This window comes from Bos indicus, chromosome 8, assembly GCF_029378745.1.
Source record: "Bos indicus isolate NIAB-ARS_2022 breed Sahiwal x Tharparkar chromosome 8, NIAB-ARS_B.indTharparkar_mat_pri_1.0, whole genome shotgun sequence".
NCBI classification, from domain to species: domain Eukaryota; kingdom Metazoa; phylum Chordata; class Mammalia; order Artiodactyla; family Bovidae; genus Bos; species Bos indicus.
The window spans coordinates 29,264,865-29,290,292 of NC_091767.1; the positions used below are offsets into that span (position 1 = coordinate 29,264,865).

General features: G+C 40.8%; 1 protein-coding gene across 5 annotated transcripts in view; it reads left to right on the top strand.

Moving 5' to 3' along the window:
• FREM1 (FRAS1 related extracellular matrix 1) overlaps positions 1–25,428 on the top strand; it is a 178,293-nt gene that overhangs the window by 44,447 nt on the left and 108,418 nt on the right. For 4 of the 5 annotated variants that reach the window (XR_011568029.1, XM_070794530.1, XM_019965913.2 and 1 more), the window contains exons 6-10: positions 2,353–2,676; positions 5,331–5,439; positions 14,292–14,423; positions 17,669–18,013; positions 24,874–25,016. Coding sequence is in view for 4 of the 5 variants with exons in the window: in XM_070794530.1 (XP_070650631.1) it covers positions 2,353–2,676; positions 5,331–5,439; positions 14,292–14,423; positions 17,669–18,013; positions 24,874–25,016 (1,053 nt within the window). In the remaining variant the exon portion in view is untranslated. The remainder of the gene's footprint in view (positions 1–2,352; positions 2,677–5,330; positions 5,440–14,291; positions 14,424–17,668; positions 18,014–24,873; positions 25,017–25,428) is intronic. The other variant, XM_070794531.1, reaches the window with a different exon arrangement.

Genomic DNA, 25,428 nt, shown 5'->3' on the forward strand with positions numbered 1-25,428 from the left:
TATACTATGATATCCTCATTCTTCATTAAATTATAAATCTTCAAATGCTTTTCAATGGCACATTAGGACTACATAGTCTAAACTCTCAGCGTTATCACTCTTGTTTTTATAAACCACCATGTGGGAGAGAGAGGAGTTGTCACCTTCTGTTTCTCTTGCTTTTCTCTCTTTCTCTGAGCCTTGCTGGCTAGTTTCTGAAATTCCAGGCTGAGGAGTGGGTGGTTTTGGAGGAATGTTGGAAAGTGAGGTCTTATTTGACCAGGCATCGATGGAATATGGCTTTGTGCTCTCTGAGTTGGGTGGATGTTTCAAGCTTCTTAGTCTCGGGGCCATTTCATTGTTCTCCTGGAGATTCCCCTCTGCAAAGGCCTCTCGTCTTTCCTAGCCTGATTAGTCATTTGCAGTTCCTCCCAGGGCTCCTAAGATGTGACCTCCACCTCCAGCTTCTTTCTGTGGAGATTTTTGGCTTCTCACAGACGCACCTAAACATCAGGGACCCAGGTGACCCTAGATCAACCCTCTGTCCCACTTGCTCCATGTCTGAGAGCACTCACATGTTCCCTCCTGCTGCAAACAAGGACTAGAGACTGATCCCAGCACAGATACCACGTTTCTTCTGCCTCTGGCCACTTAGCTTCCTTAGGGATGAGCCCAACATCAATCCCCTGAGTGCTCCACTGGTAAAAGGCACATGTAAGGCTGGTGTGATAGAAGCTTCCCTCCTGACACTTGGGACAAGGAATGCAGCATTGCCCCCGTGCCCCCTCCTCTTCACAGAGGGCATACAGTGAGAGGCATCCAGGCAGTGACTCAGCACAACACAAGGCAACTTCTGTCTGTAAATAAATCTTTCTCTTACTTCTCTCAACCTTTTTATATTTTTAGAGTGGGTGGAAGGTTCTAGAGTCTGGAACTGGTTCCAGACAATTTGTTTTGTAAATTCTGCCTATAGTATCTGTCTCACATTGTCTTTGAAATGCTCTCTCTTGGAACTTCAGTTGAGACTAAGCCCATAAGAACTTCATTACTAATTAAATAATTTTCTATTAAAGAAAAAAATAAAAAAAAAAAAAAGAACTTCATTTTAAACATTTCGTTATGTTCCCCATCCCGAACACATGTATACCTGTGGCGGATTCATTTTGATATATGGCAAAACCAATACAATGTTGTAAAGTTAAAAAATAAAATAAATTTTAAAAAATAAATAAAAATAATTAAAAAAAAATAAAATAGACATTCCATTATGTAAGTATCCAGTGTTCAGCAGTATTGCACTCATGTGGCTCTGGTCATTAAGCCTGGTCTCCCAATAACGGCGGACATAAAATTTTGTGATGACCAGTTATCTTCTGCTGAGGATCCTTTCTGCCCATAGCACTTGTTGGGACCTCAGATCCCAGGATGCAAGTTCATGATTTCTCTGGAGAGCCCCACAATGATAGGCTCTTCCTCATAGCTCTCTTACTTGGGGAAGGTGTATTTCTAGCCTGAAGAGTTACTTGCAATTTTTTATGACTTACTCCTCACTTGGAGACCCAGGGTCCTAACTAATACACGACCAAGCAAACGTCCTTCAGTTTCACGAGCAGCTATTATAAGGACAGGTTCCTTCATCCTGCCATTGTCACCTTTGAAACCTACAAGAGGTGGATGGGGTGGCCAGGGGAGGTTGGTTGTGTGTGCCAGACACTGCTAGTGCTTTACTTTGTTTTTTCTTAAGATTAAAAAAAAAAATATTTATTTATTTGGCTTTGCCAGATCTTAGTTGTGGCATGCAAGCTCTTAATTGTGGCTTGTGGGATCTAGTTCCCCAACCAGGGATCGAACCTTGGCCTTTTGCATCGAGAATGCAGTGTCTTAGCCACTGGACTGCTAGGCAAGTCCTTGTGCTTTACTTTGGCTATCTCTTGTAATCCTCACGCAGTACTTAGGACCTCTAGGCAGTCCATGTTATAGGTGGGGGAAATCAAGATTTAGAAGTTAAGAAACTTGTCCAAAGTCATATAAACCATATGTGTTGGACATGGAATCAAAAGAATAGTTCCTTCTAATGACAAAATTGGTGCTCTACCTCAACCCTGGCTAAATATTGGAGTCACCAGAGAACTTTAAGAATACCAAGTTGTTGTTTTTTTTTTTGTTTCCTCCTTAGGAAAGTTAAATTAGAACATCTGGAAATGGAATTTGGGCATCAGTATGTGATTAAAATCTCTCTAAATGATTCAGATCACTGCTGGATGCACCGTCTAGGCTGTGGCTTTGTGTTAAATATCGTGTGATTTACCCTGCTATTGTATCAATAGCTTCATTTATAGTTTTCCCCTTTATCTTTTCTTTCTTCTTCCAAAGTCAGAGAGTGCGTGGTTGCCTGTCTATATCAGACCTGGAATTCCCAATCAGATTCCAAGAGCTGCATTTATGGCCATGTTTATTCTGGAAGTGGATCAGTTCATCCTGACCTCATTGACTACATCGGTTCTGGACTGTGAAGAGGATGAGACCCCCAAACCCTTGCTGGTGTTCAACATTACTAAAGCCCCGCTCCAGGGCTATGTGACTCACCTGTGGGATCACACCAGACCAGTGTCCTCCTTCACCTGGAAGGATCTAAGGGATATGCAGATTGCCTATCAGCCACCAAACAGCAGCCATTCTGAGAGGAGACTTTATGAGGTGAGAGGGAGGAGAGACAAAGCTGCTAGACTCTTTGGTATTCAGAGAGTCATTGAAGAGGCCACTTCTCTTTAGCCTGTAGTTTCCTTGTATGGTCACTGCCTCAGAAGAGAATCAATCACTGCAAATCAGGATGCAAACCAGGCAGGTGATGCAAATGAACAAACCCATCTGGAGGGAGACTGCGGGGAAGTGAGGAAGGAGCTGGCAATTTAGGAAGCAGATGCAACTCAGCTACAGCTGACTGCTGCATGTGAGAATATGGATGGACCCAGTGTTGCTGTAGCTTTCCTTTTTCAAGAAAAGTTGGAAAGCTCTACTTTTTTTTGGTAAAAATATTTCAAGTTTCATAATACAAGTGAATGTTTATGCAAAACTGAAACAGACTCAGACCTAGAAAACAAACTTGTAGTTACTAAAGGGGATAGGGGAGGGGGAGGGACAAAGTAGGGGTATGGGATTAACTGATAAAAACTACTGTGTATAAAGTAGATAAGCAACAAAGATATACTGGATAGTATAGGGAATTGTAGCCCTTTTCTTGTAATAATTTATAATGAAGTATCACCTGCCAAAATACTGAATCACCATGCTATATACCTGAAACTAATATAACATTGTTAATCAACTATACTTCAGTTAAAATTTTCAACTTTTAAACATAGAAGACATTGTAAATTTAAAACATAAAATACCAGCTGCAAAACATTTCTGAGGCCACATTTGGCCCCTAGGTTCACCAATTTGAGAACTCCAGGGCCTCCAACAGCCTTCTTGCATTACATAGACCATTGAAGTTAGAGATGGTCTAACTTCTATTTGTTTATAATTCTTTCATTAATAAATTATTTTATATTATTTTCCATCAAGGTTTTTTACTGGAGTCCTTAATTTTAAGTAATAATGCTTACTCAGGGTAGGAGATTCCATATTCTCATTAGAATGACTCATTTCACTATCACTTTTCATCAGGAATGTTCTCTATCTAATCTAAATCATTTCTGCTATTTCTGCCTCGCTCCTCTTGTTTTGTATTCAATGAGAGTAGAGAACAGCTGGTTACAGACTTGTGCATTACAACCCTTCACAAACTTGTAGACCTACCAGCAAGTTGATTCAAAAATGATGGAAAATTTAAATAAACAGGTTAACACAGACTTGAGTTCAGGTCTATTAAGGAAAATTTGTGTCCCTGGGGTTACCAAATTGCCCTCTGTCTAGTTTAGGCATTTTTAGCATTTAGTCTCAAGGGCAGACTATAAATGCCATACTTTGCCCTTTACTTTTATTTTCTTCACTTCATAATAGTAAGTGGCAACTGGTTTTTTCTTTCCTGTCTTCACTTCTCATTTCTTCCATAGCATGAGGTAATTTCTCTTTAGATGTCCAGTTTTATCTCGCGTTCACAAATAAAGCACTGCTACTCGGTCTGCTTTGTATGTGTTACGTCCAGCATTGTACAATGTAATACTGAAGCAGAACGTGTCCAGATGTGTGCTTTTTTTGGTTTGTTTTGTTAGAAGGTGACTTTCAATTTTCTCAGTGGAGATTTTGCACTTTTCAATTATTTTGGCCGGAAGCCCCCTGGGGTGGGATTTCTGAGAGCAGAGCAATGGCCGGTGCGCTTTAAGCTAGCTGATCCTCCCCTCAGCTGTTACACCAGGTAGTCTGTTCTTACAGGCATGAAAATCCAACTTCACTCCGGTAGGTACTACATTTATCTTAGAGGAAAGCTCCTTAGTGATAGGGCTCAACCTAAAATATGTTTATATTAGACCTCCAAAATGATGTCCCCCATATCGGTATAGTTTCATTGTCAATGTGTGTATTTGTCACTCTTGAATCTCTTTTTTTATGTAGTATTTGCTGATAGGGTACTATCTGATTGTCTCTTTTATCCTCTCAAATAGACCAAACATTCTTCAAAAGTAGGTAGCCTGCCTTCCTTTACAGTATTATACCTCATCCTTCTCTTCAGCACCTGGTGTAATTCACACACAGCATGTAATAAAGCTCAAAATGTATAAGCCTACTTATGAGCTATGGAATTCAAGGGAGCAAATAAATATATATTTAATAATACATCTAGTGGGATAGCTGCCTGTAGATCGGGATCTCTGCAACATTGTTGGCATTTTGAATTGGCTAATTTCTTTGTTGTAAGGACTGACCTGGTCATGGTGGGATGTTATTAATAGTAGCCTCCCTGACTTCTATCCACTAGATGCCTGTAGCACCTCCATGGGCATACCTATCTGTGAGACCAAAAATGTTTTCAGATATTCCTGAATGTCCCCTGGGGGGTGAAATCACAGGGGAGAAACACTGCTCTAGATCCCATATCTTTGCGAGAAGCTGAAGTGGTCTGATGCTGGACTGATGTAGTCTCCTGAACAAATGCAGGGACTCATTGCTAGCACATTTGCTTATTTCAGGTTAAGAACTTCATTCATAGAAAAAAAAATTTTAAAACACTGATAAATTAAGGAATAAGACATACAGCTGGAAAAAGTGACATTACGTTGTCAAAAATGAGGTCAGGCAACAACAGAAACCTGAATTAGTTTGCCTCCATCTGCGGTATATATCCAAGAATTAATGGTATTTTATATTATAAATTGTCGATATATTCATATTCAACTGTTTGTTTACAGGTGGAGTTGGAGGTCTATGACTTCTTCTTTGAGAAGAGTGCACCTATTACAGTCCACATTTCCATCAGAACAACAGATACAAATGCCCCGCGAGTGTCCTGGAACACAGGTGAAGTGCAATATAGCAGTCAAACAAAATAGGGAAGGGAAGACAGGAAGGTACTCTGGTCAGTAAAAAAAAAGGTAGCTTTATTCCCATTTTGGAGAAGGCAATGGCACCCCACTTCAGTATTCTTGCCTGGAAAATCCCATGGACGGAGGAGCCTGGTGGGCTGCAGTCCATGGGGTTGCTAAGAGTCGGACACGACTGAGCGACTTCACTTTCATGTTTCTGTATCATGCATTGGAGAAGGAAATGGCAACCCACTCCAGTATTCTTGCCTGGAGAATCCTAGGGATGGGGGAGCCTGGTGGGCTGCCATCTATGGGGTCGCACAGAGTCGGACACGACTGAAGCGACTTATCAGCAGCAGCATTCCCGTTTTACACACAAAGCAACCGAAACCAGACAGGCTATGGGTATCTAGTTGGTTTTCTGGGGTTTTTTTCCTACTGTCAGGGTGAGAAATTTAAATTGAGGATTCTCGTGTCCTGAAATTAAGTTCTTTCCTCTATAGGAGATAAGCCAAATGGTCCCTTTCAGCTGATTGAGGCAAAAAAGTGACTGTGATACTGAGCATAGTTGGACTGAGAGAGAAAAGGTCTCTAACTCAAAATTGTTCAAAGGAATCAAAGAAAGACATAGACTGTAATCCATTATCTTATTTTTAAGTCGGGTTGCATAGACATGAAAATACATAATTAAGAGTTTAAACTGCTTTGTCTTCTTATTTTTAATATATAACTGACTTACAATGTTACATTAGTTGTAGGTATACAATATACTGATTCAATATTTTTATATATTATACTCCATTTAAAGTTATAAAATATTGGCTATATTCCCAGTATTGTACAATATATCCTTGTGGATTATTTATTTTATACTTAGTAGTTTGTACCTCTTAATTCCTTCTCCCTATATTGCACCTCCCCTCTTCCTTTTTCCCACTGGTAATCACTAGTTCTCTGTATCTGTGAGCCTGTTTCCGTTTTCTCATAGTCATTCATTTTATTTTTCAGACTCCACACTTAAGTGATAAAATAGAGTGTTTGTCCCTCTGATTTATTTCGCTAAGTACAATATGCTCTATGTGCATCCAGATGGTTGCAAATGGCAAACTTTCATTCTTTATTATGGCTTAGTAATAGTCCATTGTATGTATAAACCATATCTTCTTTATCCTTTCATCTGTTAACGGACACTTGGGTTGTTTTCGTATGGTGGCTATGGTAAATAATACTGATACGAACATTGGAGTGTAACTATCTTTTCCAATTAGTGTTTTTGTTTTATTCCAGTATACTCGGCAGTGTAATTGCTGGGTCATATGGCAGTTTTATTTCTAGTTTTTTGAGAAAGCTCTCTGCTCTTTTCCACAGTGGCTACACACGTTTTGTTTTTGTTGTTCAGTCGCTCAGTTGTGTCTGTCTCTTTGTGACCCCATGGACTGCAGCATGCCAGGCTTCACCATCTCCTGGAGTTTGCTCAAACTCGAGTGCATTGATTTGATGCTGCCATCCAACCATCTCATCCTCTGTCGCCCTCTTCTCCCGTTCTTAATCTTTCCCAGCATTAGGGTCAGTGTATGAGGTTCCCTTTTCTCTATATCTTTGCCAGCGTTTGTTATTTGTGTTCTTTTGATGACAGTCATTCTGAGAGGTGTGAAGTAATATCTCACTCTGCTCTTGATTTGCGTTTTTCTGATGACTAGCGATGTTGAGCATCTTTTCCTGTGCCTGTTTGCCATCTATGTATCCCTTTGTGAAAATGTCTATTCAAATCTTCTGACCATTTTTAAATTGGATTATTATTATTTGCTGTTGAGTTGTGTGAGTTGTTTATGTGCTTGTATAGTCACTAAGTTGTCTTTTCATTTTGTTTATGGTGTCTTTTACTGTGCAAGTTTCCTTTACTATATATTTGCCTTTACTAGTGGATTTTTCTTTTCCTATAGATTCTTACTTCTTGTTGTAGCCCATTCATTCCTTTTCCACTTAGAGAAGAGCCTTTAACATTTCTTTAAGAATTGGTTTAATGTTGATGCACTCTTTCAGTTTTTGCTTATAAGTTTTTTATCTCTCCTTTCATTCTGAAGGATAATCTTTCTGGATAGAATATCCTTGGTTGTAGGTTTTTCCCCTTTAGCACTTTAAATATATCATGCCATTCCCTTTTGACCTGCAAAGTTTCTGCAGAAAAATCCATTAATAGCCTTGGGGGAGGAGGGTTCCCTTGTATGTGATTCTTTGTTTTTCTCCTGCTGCCTTTAGAATTCTCTCTTTAACTTTTGCCATTTTAATTATGACATGTTTTGGTGTGGTTCTCTTTGGTTTCATCTTGTTTCGGACCCTCTATGCTTCCTTTACCCGGAAATCTGTTTCCTTCTTCAGGTTCAGGAAGTTTTTAGCCATAATTTCATCAAATATCCTTTGACCTCTTTTGTTCTCTCTTCTTCTGCTGCTGCTGCTGCGTCGCTTCAGTCGTGTCCGACTCTGTGCGACCCCATAGATGGCAGCCCACCAGGCTCTCCTGTCCCTGGGATTCTCCAGGCAAGAACACTGGAGTGGGTTGCCATTTCCTTCTCCAATGCATGAAAGTGAAAAGTGAAAGTGAAGTCGCTCAGTCGGGTCTGACTCTAGTGACCCCATGAACTGCAGCCCACCAGGCTCCTCCGTCCATGGGATTTTCCAGGCAACAGTACTGGAGTTGGGTGCCATTGCCTTTTCCGCTTCTCCTTCTAGGACCTCTGTAATGTAAATGTTATTATGCTTGATGTTGTTTCAGAGGTCCCTTAAACTGTTTTCAGTTTTTAAAATTTGTTTCTCTTTTTGTTGCTCTGACTGGATATTTTCCATTATTCTATCTTCCAGAACACTATGTCCTTTGTGTCACTTAGTCTGTTAATTATTTCTAGTGCATTTTTCATTTCAGTTATTGTATACTTCAGTTTTGACTTTTTCAAATTTTCTAGTTCATGTATTCTTTCCTCTCAGTTACCATTCTTATTACTAATCTTTAAATTCTTTATCTAGTAACTCATTTATCTCTGTTTCACTGGATGGTTTTATAGGTTTCTTTTTTTATTTCTTTCATTTCAAATAAAATTCTCCATCTTCCCACTTTGGTTAACTTTTTCTGTCTCTATAAAATGAGGTAAGAGTTACCCATCGTGGTCTTAAATGTATGTCCTTGTGTGTGAACATCCCTGCACAGTCTGCGCATGTTCCCCATGGATTTCATGGGAGTGCTGGATCTGATATGAACATAACTCATGTCTTTCCTCAGACTGTAGTGGCCTCTATCAACTTGGTAGGTGTTGTGGCCAGAGACCGAGGAGCTAGAGCAAGAGCCAGGTGTGAGCCAGGGCTTCTCTGCTCAGTTGCCAACACCACCACCCTACTGGGGTAGGGCCATGTCCCAAGGTACTGGAGCAATGGCCGTGAGGGTGGGGCCCAAGCCAGCTCTATCCCCCACAACTGGGCACTCTCCTCAGCTATGGCAGCTCTCCTCAGCTCATTCTAGTGGGGACCTGTGCCTCTGAGCAAGTGGGGCTGGGAAGGGTACTCAGCACGGGCCAGGGCATGCACTGAGACAGTTGTGAGAAGCCAGCCAGTGTCCTGAGGAATTTCAATCTTTTTCTATCTTGTATTGGGAGTAAACAAGAATGTGTGGGTTCTTCATGAGTAGAGTCTAGCTCTCTGACAGCCCCGTTGTCAGTCCTACTGGTTTTCAAACCAGCCGAAGGTCTTCCCACCGTTTGACCCCAGGGCTGGTGCACCCAGTGTATGGGTCAAGCCACTCACTCCCCAGGGATATCTTCATCCTTGTAATGCCCCTCCTGTCCTGTGGCCCCTCCTAGGGTGCAGGCCCCCACGTGATTACTTCTATTCCCTTCCTGCACAAATTCTTTTAGCCTTGGTTGCATAAGGATCTTTCTGTCAGTCTTCAGTCCATTTCCAGTGAGAATTGCTCCATGTGTAGATGTATTATTGATGTGTTCATAAGGTGGGAGGGAGAGGGGAGGTAAATTCTGCATCCTCCTACTCTGCCATGTCAATTTCCTCTTGCTTTACCAATGCAGTGTATATATTTAGATCAGATGTAAATGTGAAATGTAAGTGAAGATTTTTTCCTTTCCACTGTTACCATCAATGGCATTCAAGCAGTGTTGGTAGGTTCATTTAACACAGAAAATATCTCTGTCTGATTTAAGTCCTCAGGTGGCAGCTTATATGGATTATCTTTTGTGTGTGTGTGTGTATGTGTATGTGTGTGCTTGCACATGGATAACACACCATGTGTGTGTTTATATATATGTGAGTTTCAGTAGGGATGAACAATATCAGTTGGGCATCCTTGATTTACAATCTGGTTTTCTGTCCTGCTCTACCTATATTTGGGGGATAAAGAGAGAAAAGAAGGACTTGGTGATCTAAAGTTTGATGCTTTCGAATTGTGGTGTTGGAGAAGACTCTTGAGAGTCCCTTGGACTGCAAGGAGATCATACCAGTCAATCCTAAAGGAAATCAACCCTGACTATTCATTGGAAGGACTGATGCTGAAACTCCAATATTTTGGCCACCTGATGTGAAAAGCCAACTCACTGGAAAAGACCCTAATGGGGGGAAAGATTGAGGGCAGGAGGGGAAGGGGACGACAGAGGATTAGACGGTTGGATGGTGTCACCGACTCAATACTCAATAAATATGAGTTTGAGCAGACTCCAAGAGATAATGAAGGAAACTTGGTGTGCTATAGTTCATGGGGTTGCAAAGAGCTGGACGTGACTTAGCAACTGAATAACAGCAAAGTTTAGTATATAGCATGGAGACTTAATGGTCTGCATGTATATGTGTGATTTGAGAAACCTAGGCTTGTTAAGAGCTCCGGATCTGGTTTTCACTACTTTGGATATCAGATTCTTTTTAGAATAAAATTTTATTTATTATGAACTTAACATAAGATCATTGAAAACTTGGAAAGCACAATGAGTTAATGAATAAGTGAATGAAATAATAGTAGTTGGATAAAATTATTCATTACTCCACCACAAAACATAATCACCATCAATATCTTGCTACATAAATTTCTAGTGTTCTTGCTTGCTCCTCTGCTGCATCCCATGATGCCTTGTTCTGTGCTTTACTTTGCACTTTTGACTTCAAAATCCTTATTACCAGCCATTGTCCTCCCTTCATCCCTCCTTCCCTGCCTTCTTTCCTTCTACTCTCTTCTTCTCCCTCACTTCTCTCGCTTTCCTTCTTCTCTCTCTCTCTTTCAGTATTCCTGTATGTCTTAACTCAGGTTCCCTAGCAAAGAGCCCCTGAGGCAGATTATATGCACTAACCCTGTACTGAAATCTGGGGTAAGGGGAAGGGAAGTTGGGAGTTTGGAGGGTAGCAAATAAAAAGATGGTTTGACTGAGCTGGTTGTAGCTTTACAAGAAAATAAAGCTTATAGCTCAATAGTGCTGATGTCTCCCGGAGGAGATGGAAACATTCTGTGTGGGAAGAGTCAGGGAGGGGGTTGGGAAGGGGTGAAGAACCACATGTCAGCATCTTCCATCTCTTCTTTCATCTCAGACAGTTTGCCTCACTGGGGTTAACTTCCCACATGCCTGGGGTTGTGTCACTTGGCGCTTCTTAGCAGTCACTGTACAAATTCCTTGAGTCCCATGGTGTGAGACCTGGCCATGGTCACAAGGAAGGTCATGCCAAAACTTGGTCTGGTGGGCAGTTGAGGGCAGTGACATCAGAAGATGAAGCAATGATGGCGGCCAAGGCTTTAGTGTGTGGGGATTGTGGGAAATTTGTTGGAGCTGCCAGGCTAGAAAGCGGGCAATTGATCAACACTGGGGGAACGGGAAGCCAGGCAGATTTGAGGGGAAGCATTAACGCATTAACTGTGTCTACCAGTACACAGTCTTTAAATTTCATCCACTCGTTTCTTTTTTTTTTTTTGTAATTGGAGGAAAACTTTTCAAGGTTGTGGTGGTTTCTGCTGTATAACAATGTGAATCAGCCTTAAGTATATATATATACCCTTCTTCTTAATCCCTCCCATCCCACCCGCCACATCCGACCCCCTAGGTTATGACAGAGCCCCAGGCTGAGCTCCCTGTGTTACACAGCAACTTCCCACTCAGTTCAGTTCAGTTCAGTTCAGTCTCTCAGTCGTGTCCGACTCTTTGCGACCCCATGAATCGCACCACGCCAGGCCTCCCTATCCATCACCAACTCCCAGACTTCACTCAGACTCACGTCCATCGAGTCAGTGATGCCATCCAGCCATCTCATCCTCTGTCATCCCCTTCTCCTCCTGCCCCCAGTCCCTCCCAGCATCAGACTCTTTTCCAATGAGTCAACTCTTTGCATAAGGTGGCCAAAGTCCTGGAGTTTCAGCTTTAGCATCATTCCTTCCAAAGAAATCTCAGGGCTGATCTCCTTTAGAATGGACTGGTTGGATCTCCTTGCAGTCCAAGGGACTCTCAAGAGTCTTCTCCAACACCACAGTTCAAAAGCATCAATTCTTCGGCACTCAGCCTTCTTCACAGTCCAACTCTCACATCCATACATGACCACAGGAAAAACCATAGCCTTGACTAGACGGACCTTTGTTGGCAGAGTAATGTCTCTGCTTTTGAATATGCTATCTAGGTTGGACATAACTTTCCTTCCAAGGAGTAAGCATCTTTTAATTTCATGGCTGCAGTCACCATCTGCAGTGATTTTGGAGCCCAGAAAAATAAAGTCTGACACTGTTTCCACTGTTTCCCCATCTATTTCCCATGAAGTGATGGGACCAGATGCCATGATCTTCGTTTTCTGAATGTTGAGCTTTAAGCCAACTTTTTCACTCTCCACTTTCACTTTCATCAAAAGGCTTTTGAGTTCCTCTTAACTTTCTGCCATAAGGGTGGTGTCATCTGCATATCTAAGGTTATTGATATTTCTCCCAGCAATCTTGATTCCAGCCTGTGCTTCTTCCATCCCAGCATTTCTCATGATGTACTCTGCATATAAGTTACATAATCAGGGTGACAATATCCAGCCTTGACGTACTCCTTTTCCTATTTGGAACCAGAGTGTTGTTCCATGTCCAGTTCTAACTGTTGCTTCCTGACCTGCATATAGGTTTCTCAAGAGTCAGGTCAGTTGGTCTGGTATTCCCATCTCTTTCAGAATTTTCCACAGTTTATTGTGATCCACACAGTCAAAGGCTTTGGCATAGTCAATAAAGCAGAAATAGATGTTTTTCTGGAACTCTCTTACTTTTTCGATGATCCAGCGGATGTTGGCAATTTGATCTCTGGTTCCTTTTCTAAAACCAGCTTGAACATCTGGAAGTTCTTGGTTCACGTATTGCTGAAGCCTGGCTTGGAGAATTTTGAGTATTACTTTACTAGCGTGTAACATGAGTGCAATGGTGTGGTAGTTTGAGCATTCTTTGGCATTGTCTTTCTTTGGGATTGGAATGAAAACTGACCTTTTCCAGTCCTGTGGCCACTGCTGAGTTTTCCAAATTTGCTGGCATGTTGAGTGCAGCACTTTCACAGCATCATCTTTCAGAATTTGAAATAGCTCAACTGGAATTCCATCACCTCCTCTAGCTTTGTTTGTAGTGATGCTTTCTAAGGCCCACTTGACTTCACATTCCAGGATGTCTGGCTCTAGGTGATTGGTCACACCATCGTGATTATCTTAATATGTGTGTTAGTATATGATATTTGTTTTTCTCTTTCTGACTTACTTCACTCTGTATAACAGGCTCTAGGTTCACCTTCCTCAGTTCAACTGACTCTAATTTGTTCCTTTTTACGGCTGAGTAATATTCCATTGACTATATGCACCACAACTTCTTTATCCATTTACTGGTTGATGAGCATTTTGGTTGCTTCCATGTCCTAGCTATTGTAAATTGTGCTGCAGTAAACTTTAAGGAAAATGGATATAGCCACTATGGAGAATAGTATGGAGATTCCTTAAAAAACTAGAAATAAAACTACCATATGACCCAGCAATCCCACTACTGGGCTTACACCATGAGAAATCCATAATTCATAAAGACACTTATTTCTTTGAAAGGCTTTGCCCCCTTTCAAGATTCTCTTCAGTCTGTTGACCCTCCAGCTCTACTGGGTAATGGGATTGGGTGATGGTACTACAGCTCCCTGTCTCTAACCACAGTGTTAGTCTGGATTCTGTCTTCTTGGCTCTGAGCAGCACTTCCCTTTCTCCCCAGATTCCCTTCAGCATGCTGGGTCCAAGGAGAAGCTTTTATTGTTAAATTCCTTTAGTTACAAAAGTCCCTTCCTTATTAGCGTCTAGACTAAAACGCAACCTTCATTACAAAGTGTTAGACTTTTCCTGTCTAACACCATTAAACACTCCCCTAGCACAGTAGCTCTGTATTTGTACATTTAATGAATATTTAACCACTTTAATACTCTATCCTGTGGGCTACTTATGCTCTTAGAATTCATGTGTGAAAGCGCTTCTAACTCTTGCCCACTTAAAATATGTGAACACAGCCTTTGAAAAATTCTTGGTGTACATTTTTGAACTAGAGACCGCTGTGAACGTAACATCTGTTATTTCTTTCTAGTATTTATTTTTGGCACCATTGTGCTTCTAAAGGATAGATCATAAGGAACCAGTCATCAGGTTAGAGTTAATATTACTAATAGGAAAAATGTTATTTAAAAGCTAAATTACAGTTTTCTTGAGAAGCTTTTGAAGATACAATTTTTACCTAGTTTTGTGAGTGGTAATTTATTACTCTTGTCTTAAAGTAGTCATCTTGGCATGCTGTAGAACTTTCCAGGACATTTTTGTCTGTTTGTTTGTTTTCTCTTGTAGGTCTGAATCTCCTGGAGGGACAGTCTAGGGCCATCACATGGGAACAGTTTCAGATTGTGGACAATGATGACATTCATGCTGTCCAGGTAGTCACTGTGGATGGCCTGCAGCATGGACGGCTTACTGTGAGAGGTGAAGGAACAAACTTTGTAACTTAGAATCAAACCCAACAATTATTTTCTCCAAAAGCAAATCATATTTAACAGGATATATATGGTATTTCTTGGGCTCCATTTCTCAATGAATTATCATATTCCCTAGGTCCAGAGATTTTGAAACCATTGACTTTTGTAGTAGATGCTCAAATCAATGGGTAACCATTTACGAATGATATTTTATGTTTGAGCCATTATTTAAATCTCAGATTTGCTTTTTGAACCGTTCTAAATATACTCCTTAACTGATGATTTTAGCCCAGTTTAAATGCCAACACCCGCTGGATCATGGAAAAAGCAAGAGAGTTCCAGAAAAACATCTATTTCTGCTTTATTGACTATGCCAAAGCCTTTGACTGTGTGGATCACAATAAACTGTGGAAAATTCTTCAAGAGATGGGAATACCAGACCACGTGACCTGCCTCTTGAGAAATCTGTATGCAGGTCAGGAAGCAACAGCTCAAACTGGACATGGAACAACAGACTGGTTCCAAATAGGAAAAGGAGTACGTCAAGGCTGGATATTGTCACCCTGCTTATGTAACTTATATGCAGAGTACATCATGAGAAATGCTGGACTGGAAGAAACACAAGCTGGAATCAAGATTGCTGGGAGAAATATCAATAACCTCAGATATGCAGATGACACCACCCTTATGGAAGAAAGTGAAGAGGAACTCAAAAGCCTCTTGATGAAAGTGAAAGTGGAGAGTGAAAAAGTTGGCTTAAAGCTCAACATTCAGAAAACGAAGATCATGGCATCTGGTCCCATCACTTCATGGGAAATGGATGGGGAAACAGTGGAAACAGTGTCAGACTTTATTTTTCTGGGCTCCAAAATCACTGCAGATGGTGACTGCAGCCATGAAATTAAAAGACGCTTACTCCTTGGAAGGAAAGTTATGTCCAACCTAGATAGCATATTCAAAAGCAGAGACATTACTCTGCCAACAAAGGTCCGTCTAGTCAAGGCTATGGTTTTTCCTGTGGTCATGTATGGATGTGAGAGTTGGACTGTGAAGAAGGCTGAGTGCTGAAGAATTGATGCTTTTGAACTGTGGTGTTGGAGAAAACTCTTGAGAGTCCCTTGGACTGCAAGGAGATCCAACCAGTCCATTCTGAAGGAGATCAGCCCTGGGATTTCTTTGGAAGGAATGATGCTAAAGCTGAAACTCCAGTACTTTGGCCACCTCATGCGAAGAGTTGACTCATTGGAAAAGAGTCTGATGCTGGGAGGGATTGGGGGCGGGAGGAGAAGGGGATGACAGAGGATGAGATGGCTGGATGGCATCACTGACTCGATGGACCTGAGTCTGAGTGAACTCCCGGATTTGGTGATAGACAGGGAGGTCTGGCGTGCTGCAGTTCATGGGGTCGCAAAGAGTCGGACACGACTGAGCAACTGAACTGAACTGAACTGAAAGACAAAATATGTCCTTTTCAATTCTCTGGTTCAGAGAAATGCAGTGAAAAACAGAAAAACATGTTGTTAATACTTTAGTAGTAATTATGCTCTTATGTTATTAGTAGCAGCTACCTTAGTTTAAAAGAAATGGTTTTATAATTATAAGGGTGGTAGTTAACAAAGTAATGGCCCTAATAAAAATATCCATAGTTAATAGTAATATAGTCTATTCCTTGTAATGAGCTCAGAGGAATTAATTGTTATCATCTTAGTTTACCTATTTGTAAAGCAGAAAGAGAACTCTTGTTTACCACTATATGTGATTAGGAATTCTGAAAAAAATGAAATAGAAATAAAAATGATAAATTCTTTTGCCTAATCCTAGGACAATGGGATCTTAGCTCAAGCTGGATGTATAAATTAGGATGGGTATTCAGTTGCATGTAAGAAAACTCCAACTATAGCAACTTTAACCTCAAGAGTTGCTTTCTTCTTGTGACAAGTTACATAGAGGTGGATATTCTGTATTTATGATGCCAGCAGCTCTTTTCTGCCCTGTCAGTGGTCACAGAATGGTACCTACACATCTAGGTTTCTAATGAGCATTAGGGGAAGGAGCAAAGAAAAAGAAGAATAAAAAAAAGCTATGCCACCCAAGCTTGCTCTGTTTAACAACTTTTCCCAGGAGCCTGAAGAAATGAAGTCTAGTTATATCTCTTACCTAGTTACATACTATCCCCTAGGTGCAACAGAGTCTGGGAACCTGAGTATTTTTAAATGGATATGTCGCCATTCCAAATGAGACTAGGATTAAGGTACTGAGAAGGAGGAGAAAGTGGCTGATGGTCAAGTAACCTGTAGTGTTCACTATACTCATGTTTAATCTACAAAACCATCTGGAGTGGGAAAAGCTATGGGCCATCTGCAGAAAGAATTGAAATATTAGTAGTTTGTGCAGAGTGAAGCAATGTTTATCAATATTATAGAAATGAAGCGGAGAGTCATACCCCATAATGATATTCTGGCTCAGAGGAGGCAGAAAATAGTACAAAGATTTGTTAAGCATTTACTTTGTGCCCAATTGTGCAAAGCATTCTACATACTTTATCGCACATCCACTTTATGAAGCAAGGTACTATTATTCTTACTTTGCAAATTAGAACTTGAGACTAAGAGAAATTGACTTGTCTAAGGTCTAGAAAGTGGCTGAGCTGGCATGTGAACTCAAGCCATTTGCCACCACAACTCAAGCTCTTGGTCATTAAGCCAGTGATTCACAAACATCAGCACACATTAGACTCCTGGAGGGCTTGATAAAACATGAATTGCTGAGTTCCAGTAGCAGAATTTCTGATTCAGTAGGTCTGGGGTAGGGCCTGAGAACTTGCATTTATAATGACATCCCAAATGGTGCTGATGTTGCTAGTTTGAAGCCACTACTCTAAGAAGTGCTGTCGGCTGATAACAATGAATTGAAGAACAATTAATACTTATTGTAGATACACAATGTTTGAGCTCTCTCATTCTTAAGGGGGAATGTTAGGTAGGTATTATTATCTCTGTTTTATATATGGGTCTCAAATAAATTAAATACCTTGCCTAAGCCCACCCTGCTAATAAGTGTTACAACTAGCTAGTATTCAAAACTGGGTCTTTGGAGCCCCAGAGCCCACTAAGCAATCTATGGTTTTTTCCAGGTGAGGAAAGTATTGGCTGCCCTACTTTCCATTTCACACCCGCTCCTGTAGTGCTGCTTTTACTAAACTGCTGCCTCCATATATTTCTCATTCTGCCTCATCTCTGTTCTTTCCATCAGGGGGGAAGGGGTTTCTCTTCACCGTGGCTGACCTTCAGGCTGGAGTCGTTCGATATCATCATGATGACAGTGACTCCACCAAAGACTTTGTGGTCTTCAGGATATTTGACAGCCAGCACAGCATCCAACATAAGTTTCCCATCAACATCTTGCCCAAAGATGACAGTCCGCCATTTCTCATAACAAATGTTGTGATTGAACTGGAGGAGGGGCAGACCATACTAATCCAGGGTTCCATGCTGAGAGCTTCAGACATGGACTCCAGTGATGACTACATCTTCTTTAATATCACGAAACCCCCACAAGCTGGAGAGATCATGAAGAAACCAGCACCAGGACTGATAGGTGAGTGTTGGGCAGTTAAAATCATTTGTGTCAGAATTTGTGCTAAGAGAGACATCAAGTTTATGGGGTAAGATTCTATTATTATTATTATTCCCATTTCACAGATGGGAAGACTGAGACTTAGGTTAAGTTGATCTATCCATCTGGAATCTAGAAAGTTCCAGAACTGGGCCTCAAGGTAACCGTTACACTATGAAATATTAAGTCTGAAATGCAAGGTGATAGGACAAATAAGGTTGAAGAGATATTTTGACCTATTCTAGATTATTCATAAAAACTTTCATGAATAACTTTTATTTACATTTTGTTAGAATAATTTCACAACTACTTTTTGAAGTAGATAGGTAAGGAGCTTGACAAAATAGGCGTCAAGCAGTTTTACCTAAGACTATTTGTCTTTTAAGCTTATTTGATTTTATTTTTAATAGATTATTTAAAGATTGGTATAGCTGATGTACAATATTATATAAGTTTTAAGTGTACAGCATAGTGATCTACAATTTTTGAATGTTATACTCCATTTATTGTTATTATAAGATATGGTTCTATTCCCTGTGTTGTATAATGTATTTTGAAGCTGATTTATTTTATGCATAGTAGTTGACATAGCAGTTAGTCCCTCTTAATCCCATACCCTATATTGCCCCTCTCCCTTCACTCTCTGCACAGGTAGTCACTCATTTGTTCTCTATATCTGTGGGTCTCTTTCTTTTTTTGTTACATTCACTAGTTTGTTTTACTTTTTAGATTCCACATGTAAGTGATATCATATAGTATTTGTCTTTCTCTGGTTGACATTTCATTTGTCATGTCTTTCTCTGGTTAACATTTCATTTATCATAATACCTTTCACGTTCATCTATGTTGTTTTAAGTGGCATAATTTCATTCTTTTTAACAGCTGAGTCGTATTCCACTATGTGTGTTTGTGTGTGTGAATGGCGCATCTTCTTTGTCCATTCATTTATTAATGTCCACTTGGGTTGCTTCCATATCGAGGCAATTGTAAATAGTGCTGCAGTATACATTGGAGTGCACATATCTTTTCAAATTAGTGTTTTCATTTTTTTCAAGTATATATCTAGGAGTGGAGTTGCTGGGATATATGGTAAATTCTATGTCTAGTTTTTTAAGAAACTTTCATACTGCTTACCACAGTAGCTATATCAATTTATATCCTACCAATGGTGTACAAGATTTCCTTTTCTCCACATTCTTGCCAGCATTTCTTATTTGTGTTAGCCATTTCTTAGTTGTGATGGCCATTCTGACAGGTGTGAAATGATATCTCATTTGCATTTCTTTGATGATTAGTGGTATTGAGCATCTTTTCATATGCTTGTTGGCAATCTATAAGTCTTTTGTGGGAAAATGTCTATTCCAGTCTTCTGCCATTTTTAATTGGGTTTTTGTTACTTTGCAGTTGAGTTATATGAGCTGTTTGTGTATTTTGGATTTTAATCCCTTATTTGTCATATTATTTGCAAATATTTTCTCCCATTCAGGAGATTGTTGGTTTTTTGTTTTTGTTTTTTTTTTTGCAATTCAATTTTATTTTATTTTTAAACTTTACATAATTGTATTAGTTTTGCCAAATATCAAAATGAATCCACCACAGGTATACATGTGTTCCCCATCCTGAACCCTCCTCCCTCCTCCCTCCCCATACCATCCCTCTGGGTCGTCCCAGTGCACTAGCCCCAAGCATCCAGTATCGTGCATTGAACCTGGACTGGCATCTCGTTTCATACATGATATTTTACATGTTTCAATGCCATTATCCCAAATCTTGTTTTTTTGTTGTGGTGATAGTTTCTTTCACTGTACTTTTAAGTTGAACTAGGTCCCATTTGTTTATTTTTGCTTTAGGAGACAGATCCAAAAAAAAAAAAACCTCAGTATAGTTTATGTCAAAGAGTGTTCTGCCTTATTTTACTTCCAGGGGTTTTATGGTTTCAGGTCTTACATTTAGATCTATAGTCCATTTTGAGCTTATTTTTGTCTATGGTATTAGTTCAAAGCACAGATGTGTCCAATTCTTTGTGACCCCATGAACTGTAGCCTGCCAGACTCCTCTGTCCATGGGATTTTCCAGGCAAGAATTCTCTGGGAGATCTTCCTGACCCAGGGATCAAACCTGGTTCTCCTGCACTGCAGGAAGACTCTTTACCATCTGAGCCACCAGGAAAGCCATACGGTGTTAGAGAATGGCCTAATTTCATTGTTTTACATGTAACTGTCCAGTTTTCCCAGCACCACTTATTGAAGAGACTGTCTTTTCTCTACTGTATAGTGTTGCCTCCTTTGTTGTAGATTAATTGCGTATAAGTGCGTGGGTTTATCTCTGGGCTCTCTATTTTGTTCCATTGATCTGTGTGTCTGCTGTGTGCCAGTGTCATACTGTTTTGATTACTGTAGCTTTGTAGTACAGTCTGAAGTCATTGTGTGTCTCCTCCAGCTCTGTTCTTCTTTCTCAAGATTGCTTTGACAATCTGGGGTTTGGTGTTTCCATACAAATTATACAATTATTTGTTCTAGTTATGTGAAAAATGCCCTTGATATATTGATAGGGATTACATTGAATCTGTAGATTGCCTTGAGTAATATGGTCACTTTAACAATTTTAATTCTTCCAGTACATGAACAAGGTATATCTTTTCCTCTGTTTGTGTTGTCTTCAGTTTCTTTCATCGGTGTCTTAATTTCAGATACATTTTAATAACTCTGTACTCTTCTCTCCTCACTGCTTTCGATGTCATGGTGGTGGTGGGTTTAGTTGCTAAGTTGTGTCCAGCCCTTGCAACCCCATGGACTCCTCTGTCCATAGGATTTCCAAGGCAAGAATAATGGAGTGGGTTTCCATTTCCTTCTCCAGAGGAGACCCAGGGATTGGACCTGTGTCTCTTGTGTTGGCAAGCAGATTCTTTACTGCTAAGCCACCAGGGGAGCCCTTTTGATGTCATATATTACATCTAATTGTTTTATGAATCCCTTAACTGCTTATTGTGGATATAGATGATTTTACCACTTTTGGTTTTTAATCTTCCTCATATCTTTGTGTGTGAATGACTTATTAACTTTGTTCTCCATCAAATCTGAACAAGAGTCTTGCTGGGTAGAATATTCTTGGTTGTAGGTTTTTCTTTTTCATCACTTTAAATATATTGTGCTACTCTCTTTTTGCCTGCAGAATTTTTGTTGAAATTCACCTGATAGCTTTATGTGGGGTTCCTTTATAAATTATTTGTTGCTTTTCCCTTGCTGCTTTTAATATTGTCTTTATATTTAATTTTGCCATTATAATTATAATGTGTCTTGGTGTGTTCCTCTTTGAGTGAATCCTGTATAGGACTCCCTGTACTCCCTAAACTTAGACAGCTGTTTTCTTTACCAGGTTAGGGAAGTTTTTGACTTATGTCTTCAAATATGTTGATAGGTTCTCTCTCTCTTCTCCTTCTGCAACTCCTATAATGTGAATATTAGGGTGGTTGATGTTGTCCCAGAGGTCTCTCAAACCGTCCTCATTTCTTTTCATTCTTCTTTCTTTTGTCTATTTAGCAGCAGTGATTTCTACTACTCTGTCTTCCAGCATGCTGATCAGTTCCTCTGTATCATTTAGTCTACTCTTGATTCCTTCTAGGATATTTTTCACTTCAGTTATTGTATTCTTCATCTCTGTCTGGATGTCCTTCATATTTTTTAACTTTTCATTAAAAAAAAATTTCTCACTTTGTGCATCCATTTTTCTCTTGGGTTCTTTGATCATCTTTATAATCACTACCTTGAACTCTTTCTCAGGTAGATTGCCTATCTCTACTTTGGTTAGTTATTCTTATGGGGTTTTATCTTATTTGTTTGAAACACGTTCCTTTGTTGCATCCTTTTACCTAGATTGCTGTCTTTATTTTTATGTGTCTGGTAGGTTAGTTATGCTTTCTGACTTTGGAGAAGCAGCCCTTTGTAGGAGACATCATATGTGTCCTAGCAACACATCCCCATCTCATCACCCGAGTGATATGCTCTAGGGGATGTGTGTGTCTTCCTACTGTGCTGGGCTGACTATGTAGACAGTCTTATATGCTTGGTTTATCCCCTGTCCAGTTGGTTGCCAGGCCCTGCGTTGTGTGGAGGTTGCTGGCTACTGGTTGGTGGGACCGGGTCACAAGGTGGCATGAGTGCTGGCTTATTGTTGGGTTGGGTCAAGATCCAGGAGACTCTGGGGCTGTTACCACCCAATGGTGGGTAGAACCAGGTCCTAGGGCTAGTGTGGCCCACTGGCAGGCAGAGTCCAATACTCGAGTCTAGTTACAGGACCTAGGGGTCCTAGAGCTGGTTTTGCATCCCTGGTGCATGGGACTACTTCCTGATGCTATTGAATGCAGGGTCTGGGGAATCCTGAAGCTTGTGTTGGTTTGCTAGTGGACAGGACCATGGTCCAGTTGGTCAGGATGTGTTTGCAGGCTGCATATCTGTGGTTTTATGCAGTTATTACCTGTCTACTGGTGGATACAGCTAGTTCAGAGGCTAGAGTAGGCTCCCTGGAGAGTGGGTCTGGGGTCCAGGCTATTCTGGAGTTGGTGTCTACCCAGAGATGGCTGGTGCTGGGTCCTGCACTCTCTGGTGGGAAGAGCTGTGTCCAGAGGCAACTGTTGGCTCAGGAGGTCTTAAGACAGCCTGAGTGAGGTTGTGTCCCTACCCAGTTAGTTGCTTGGCCTGAGGCATCCCAGCACTGGAGCCCCCAGGCCTGTGGGCCGGATTGGGGCTTGGTTTTAGCCCTAATAAGCTAGAGAGAGGATTCTACAATGGTGCTTGCTAGAGCCAGTGTCTGTGTGGTAGAACAGGTTCCCAAAAATGACTGCTGCCAGTATCTGTGTCCCCACAGTGGTTACCTCCTGTCTCTCCAGAAGGTTCTCCTAGACAAGCAAGTGGTTCTGACCCAGTTCAGTCCACTTCAGTTCAGTCCAGTCCAGTTCAGTCCAGTCCAGCATAGTCAAGTTCAGTCCAGTTCAGTTCAATCCAGTTCAGTTCAGTTCAATCTCTCAGTCGTGTCCAACTCTTTGTGACCCCATGGACTGTAGCACGCCAGGGTTCCCTATCTATCACCAACTCCCAGAGCTTGCTCAAACTTGTTCATCAAGCCAGTGATGCCATCCACCCATCTCATCCTCTGCCATCCTCTTCTCCTTCTGCCTTTATTCTTTCCCAGGATCAGGGTCTTTTCCAGTGAGTTTGCTCTTTGCATCACATGGCCAAAGTATTGGAGTTTCAGCTTCAACATCAGTCCTTCCAGTGAATATGCAGGACTGATTTCCTTTAGGATGGAGTGGTTTGATCTCCTTGCAGTCCAAGGGACTCTCAAGAGTCTTCTCTAGCACCACAGTTCAAAAGCATCAGTTCTTTGGCACTCAGCTTTCTTCATGGTCCAACTCTCAACATCCATACATGACTACTGGAAAAACCATAGCTTTGACTAGATGGACCTTTGTCAGCAAAGTCATGTCTCTGCTTTTTAATATGCTGTCTAGATTTTTCATAGCTTTTCTTCCAAGGAGCAAGTGTCTTAATTTCTGGCCTAGACTTCTGTCAAATTACTGCTTCTTCCCTGTGTCCTGAGGCATGTGAGATTCTTGGTGTGCCTTTTAAGAGTTACATCTGTATTTCCTCCATGTCCCAGATGGTGCAATGGTAAAGAATCTGCCTGCCAATGCAGGAGATGTAGGAGACCCACAGATCATGGGTCAGGAAGATCCCCTGGAAGAGGAAACGGCAACCCACTCCAGTAGTTTTGCCTGGAGAATCCCATGGACAGAGGAGCCTGGCAGGCTACAGTCCAGGGGTTTACAAAGAGTCAGTCATGACTGAGCACGCAGGCACACACTCTTCTCCCAGCTGTCTGGGACTATCAAAAATAACCCTATAGGTCCTCAAAGTCAAATGCCCTGGAGACTCATCTTCCCAAGTGCAAGATCCCTGGGCTTAGACTTAGAGCTCTTAGTCCTTTGAGAGAAACTCTGCACTTGTAATTATTCTCCTGTGTGTGTATTGTCCACCCTGGGGTATGAAACTTGACCATATTGTGATTTTACTCCTTCTACCAACCTTATTGTGGTTTCTTCTTTATAACTTTAATTGTAGAAGATCTCCTCTGTTTATGTTCTGGACTTTTTTACTGACGGGTGTTCTGAAGATAGTTGTAATTTTGGTATGCCCATGAGAGGAAGTGAGCTCAGGGTCTTTCTCTCCTCTGCCATCTTGGCTGACTTTAAGACTGTTCCTTGAAAATATTTTTCTGATGCTAATTTTTCTATATACTAAGGCAGAAGTAGTAACTTTAATTTTTATGCTTTATTACTTATAAGCTTTGATTTTTGTTGTTCAGTCACTAAGTTGTGTCTGACTCTTTGAGACTGACCCCATGACCTGCAGCACATCAGGCTTCCCTTCTTTCACTATCTCCCAGAATTCGTTCAAACTAAAGTCCATTGAGTCAGTGATGCCATCTAATCGTCTAAGCTGTCACCTCCTTCTCCTCCTGCTTTGATAAGAGCATTTAATAATGATTCCTCAAACAAACTACTATACACAAAATTGATAAGCAAAAAGGATTTACTGTATAGCACAGGGAACTATATTCAGTATCTTCTAATAATCTATAACAGAAAAGAATCTGGAAAAAAATGAATTACTTTGCTATATACCTGAAGCTAACACAATATTGTAAATCAGCTATACTTAAAAAAATATTCCTTGGGTACATGCAACATACTAGGCAGAAAAAACTTGTAGATAAATCCAAAATTATTTTACCCCAACACCTGGCAGATGGTTACAAAATTATGTGGTATTTTGTGGACTCCATAGGCTATCCAGTCCCTGGCTTCATTCAGAGGGATCTATTCAATGGTATTATTTACTATCGTCACTTTGGTGGAGAAATCTTTGAAGATTCCTTTGAATTTGTCCTGTGGGACAGCCACGAACCTCCAAATCTCTCAGTGCCACAGGTAAGAGTCCATCTCTGGACACTTTCTCAAAATCTTGTCCACAGATATCAGTTCTGGAAGATGTTATTAGGAACTCTGTGAAAACAGATTCCAAAGTTTGAGGAGCAATGGAAGAAGCAAAATTAAGTCAATTTCCTTGCAACATAACTGCTTTTTAATATTTACTTTCCCCCAAACTTACGTGAACAGCTTATGTTCACATTGTTCAAACTTGTGAGAAAGTGAAAGTCACTCAGTCATGTCCTACTCTGTGCAACCCCATGGACTATACAGTCCATGGAATTCTTCAGGCCAGAATACTGGAGTGGGTAGCTGTTCTCTTCTCCATGGGATCTTCCCAACCCAGGCATCAAACCCATGTCTACCTCATTACAGGTGGATTCTTTACCAGCTGAGCCACAAGGGAAGCCCA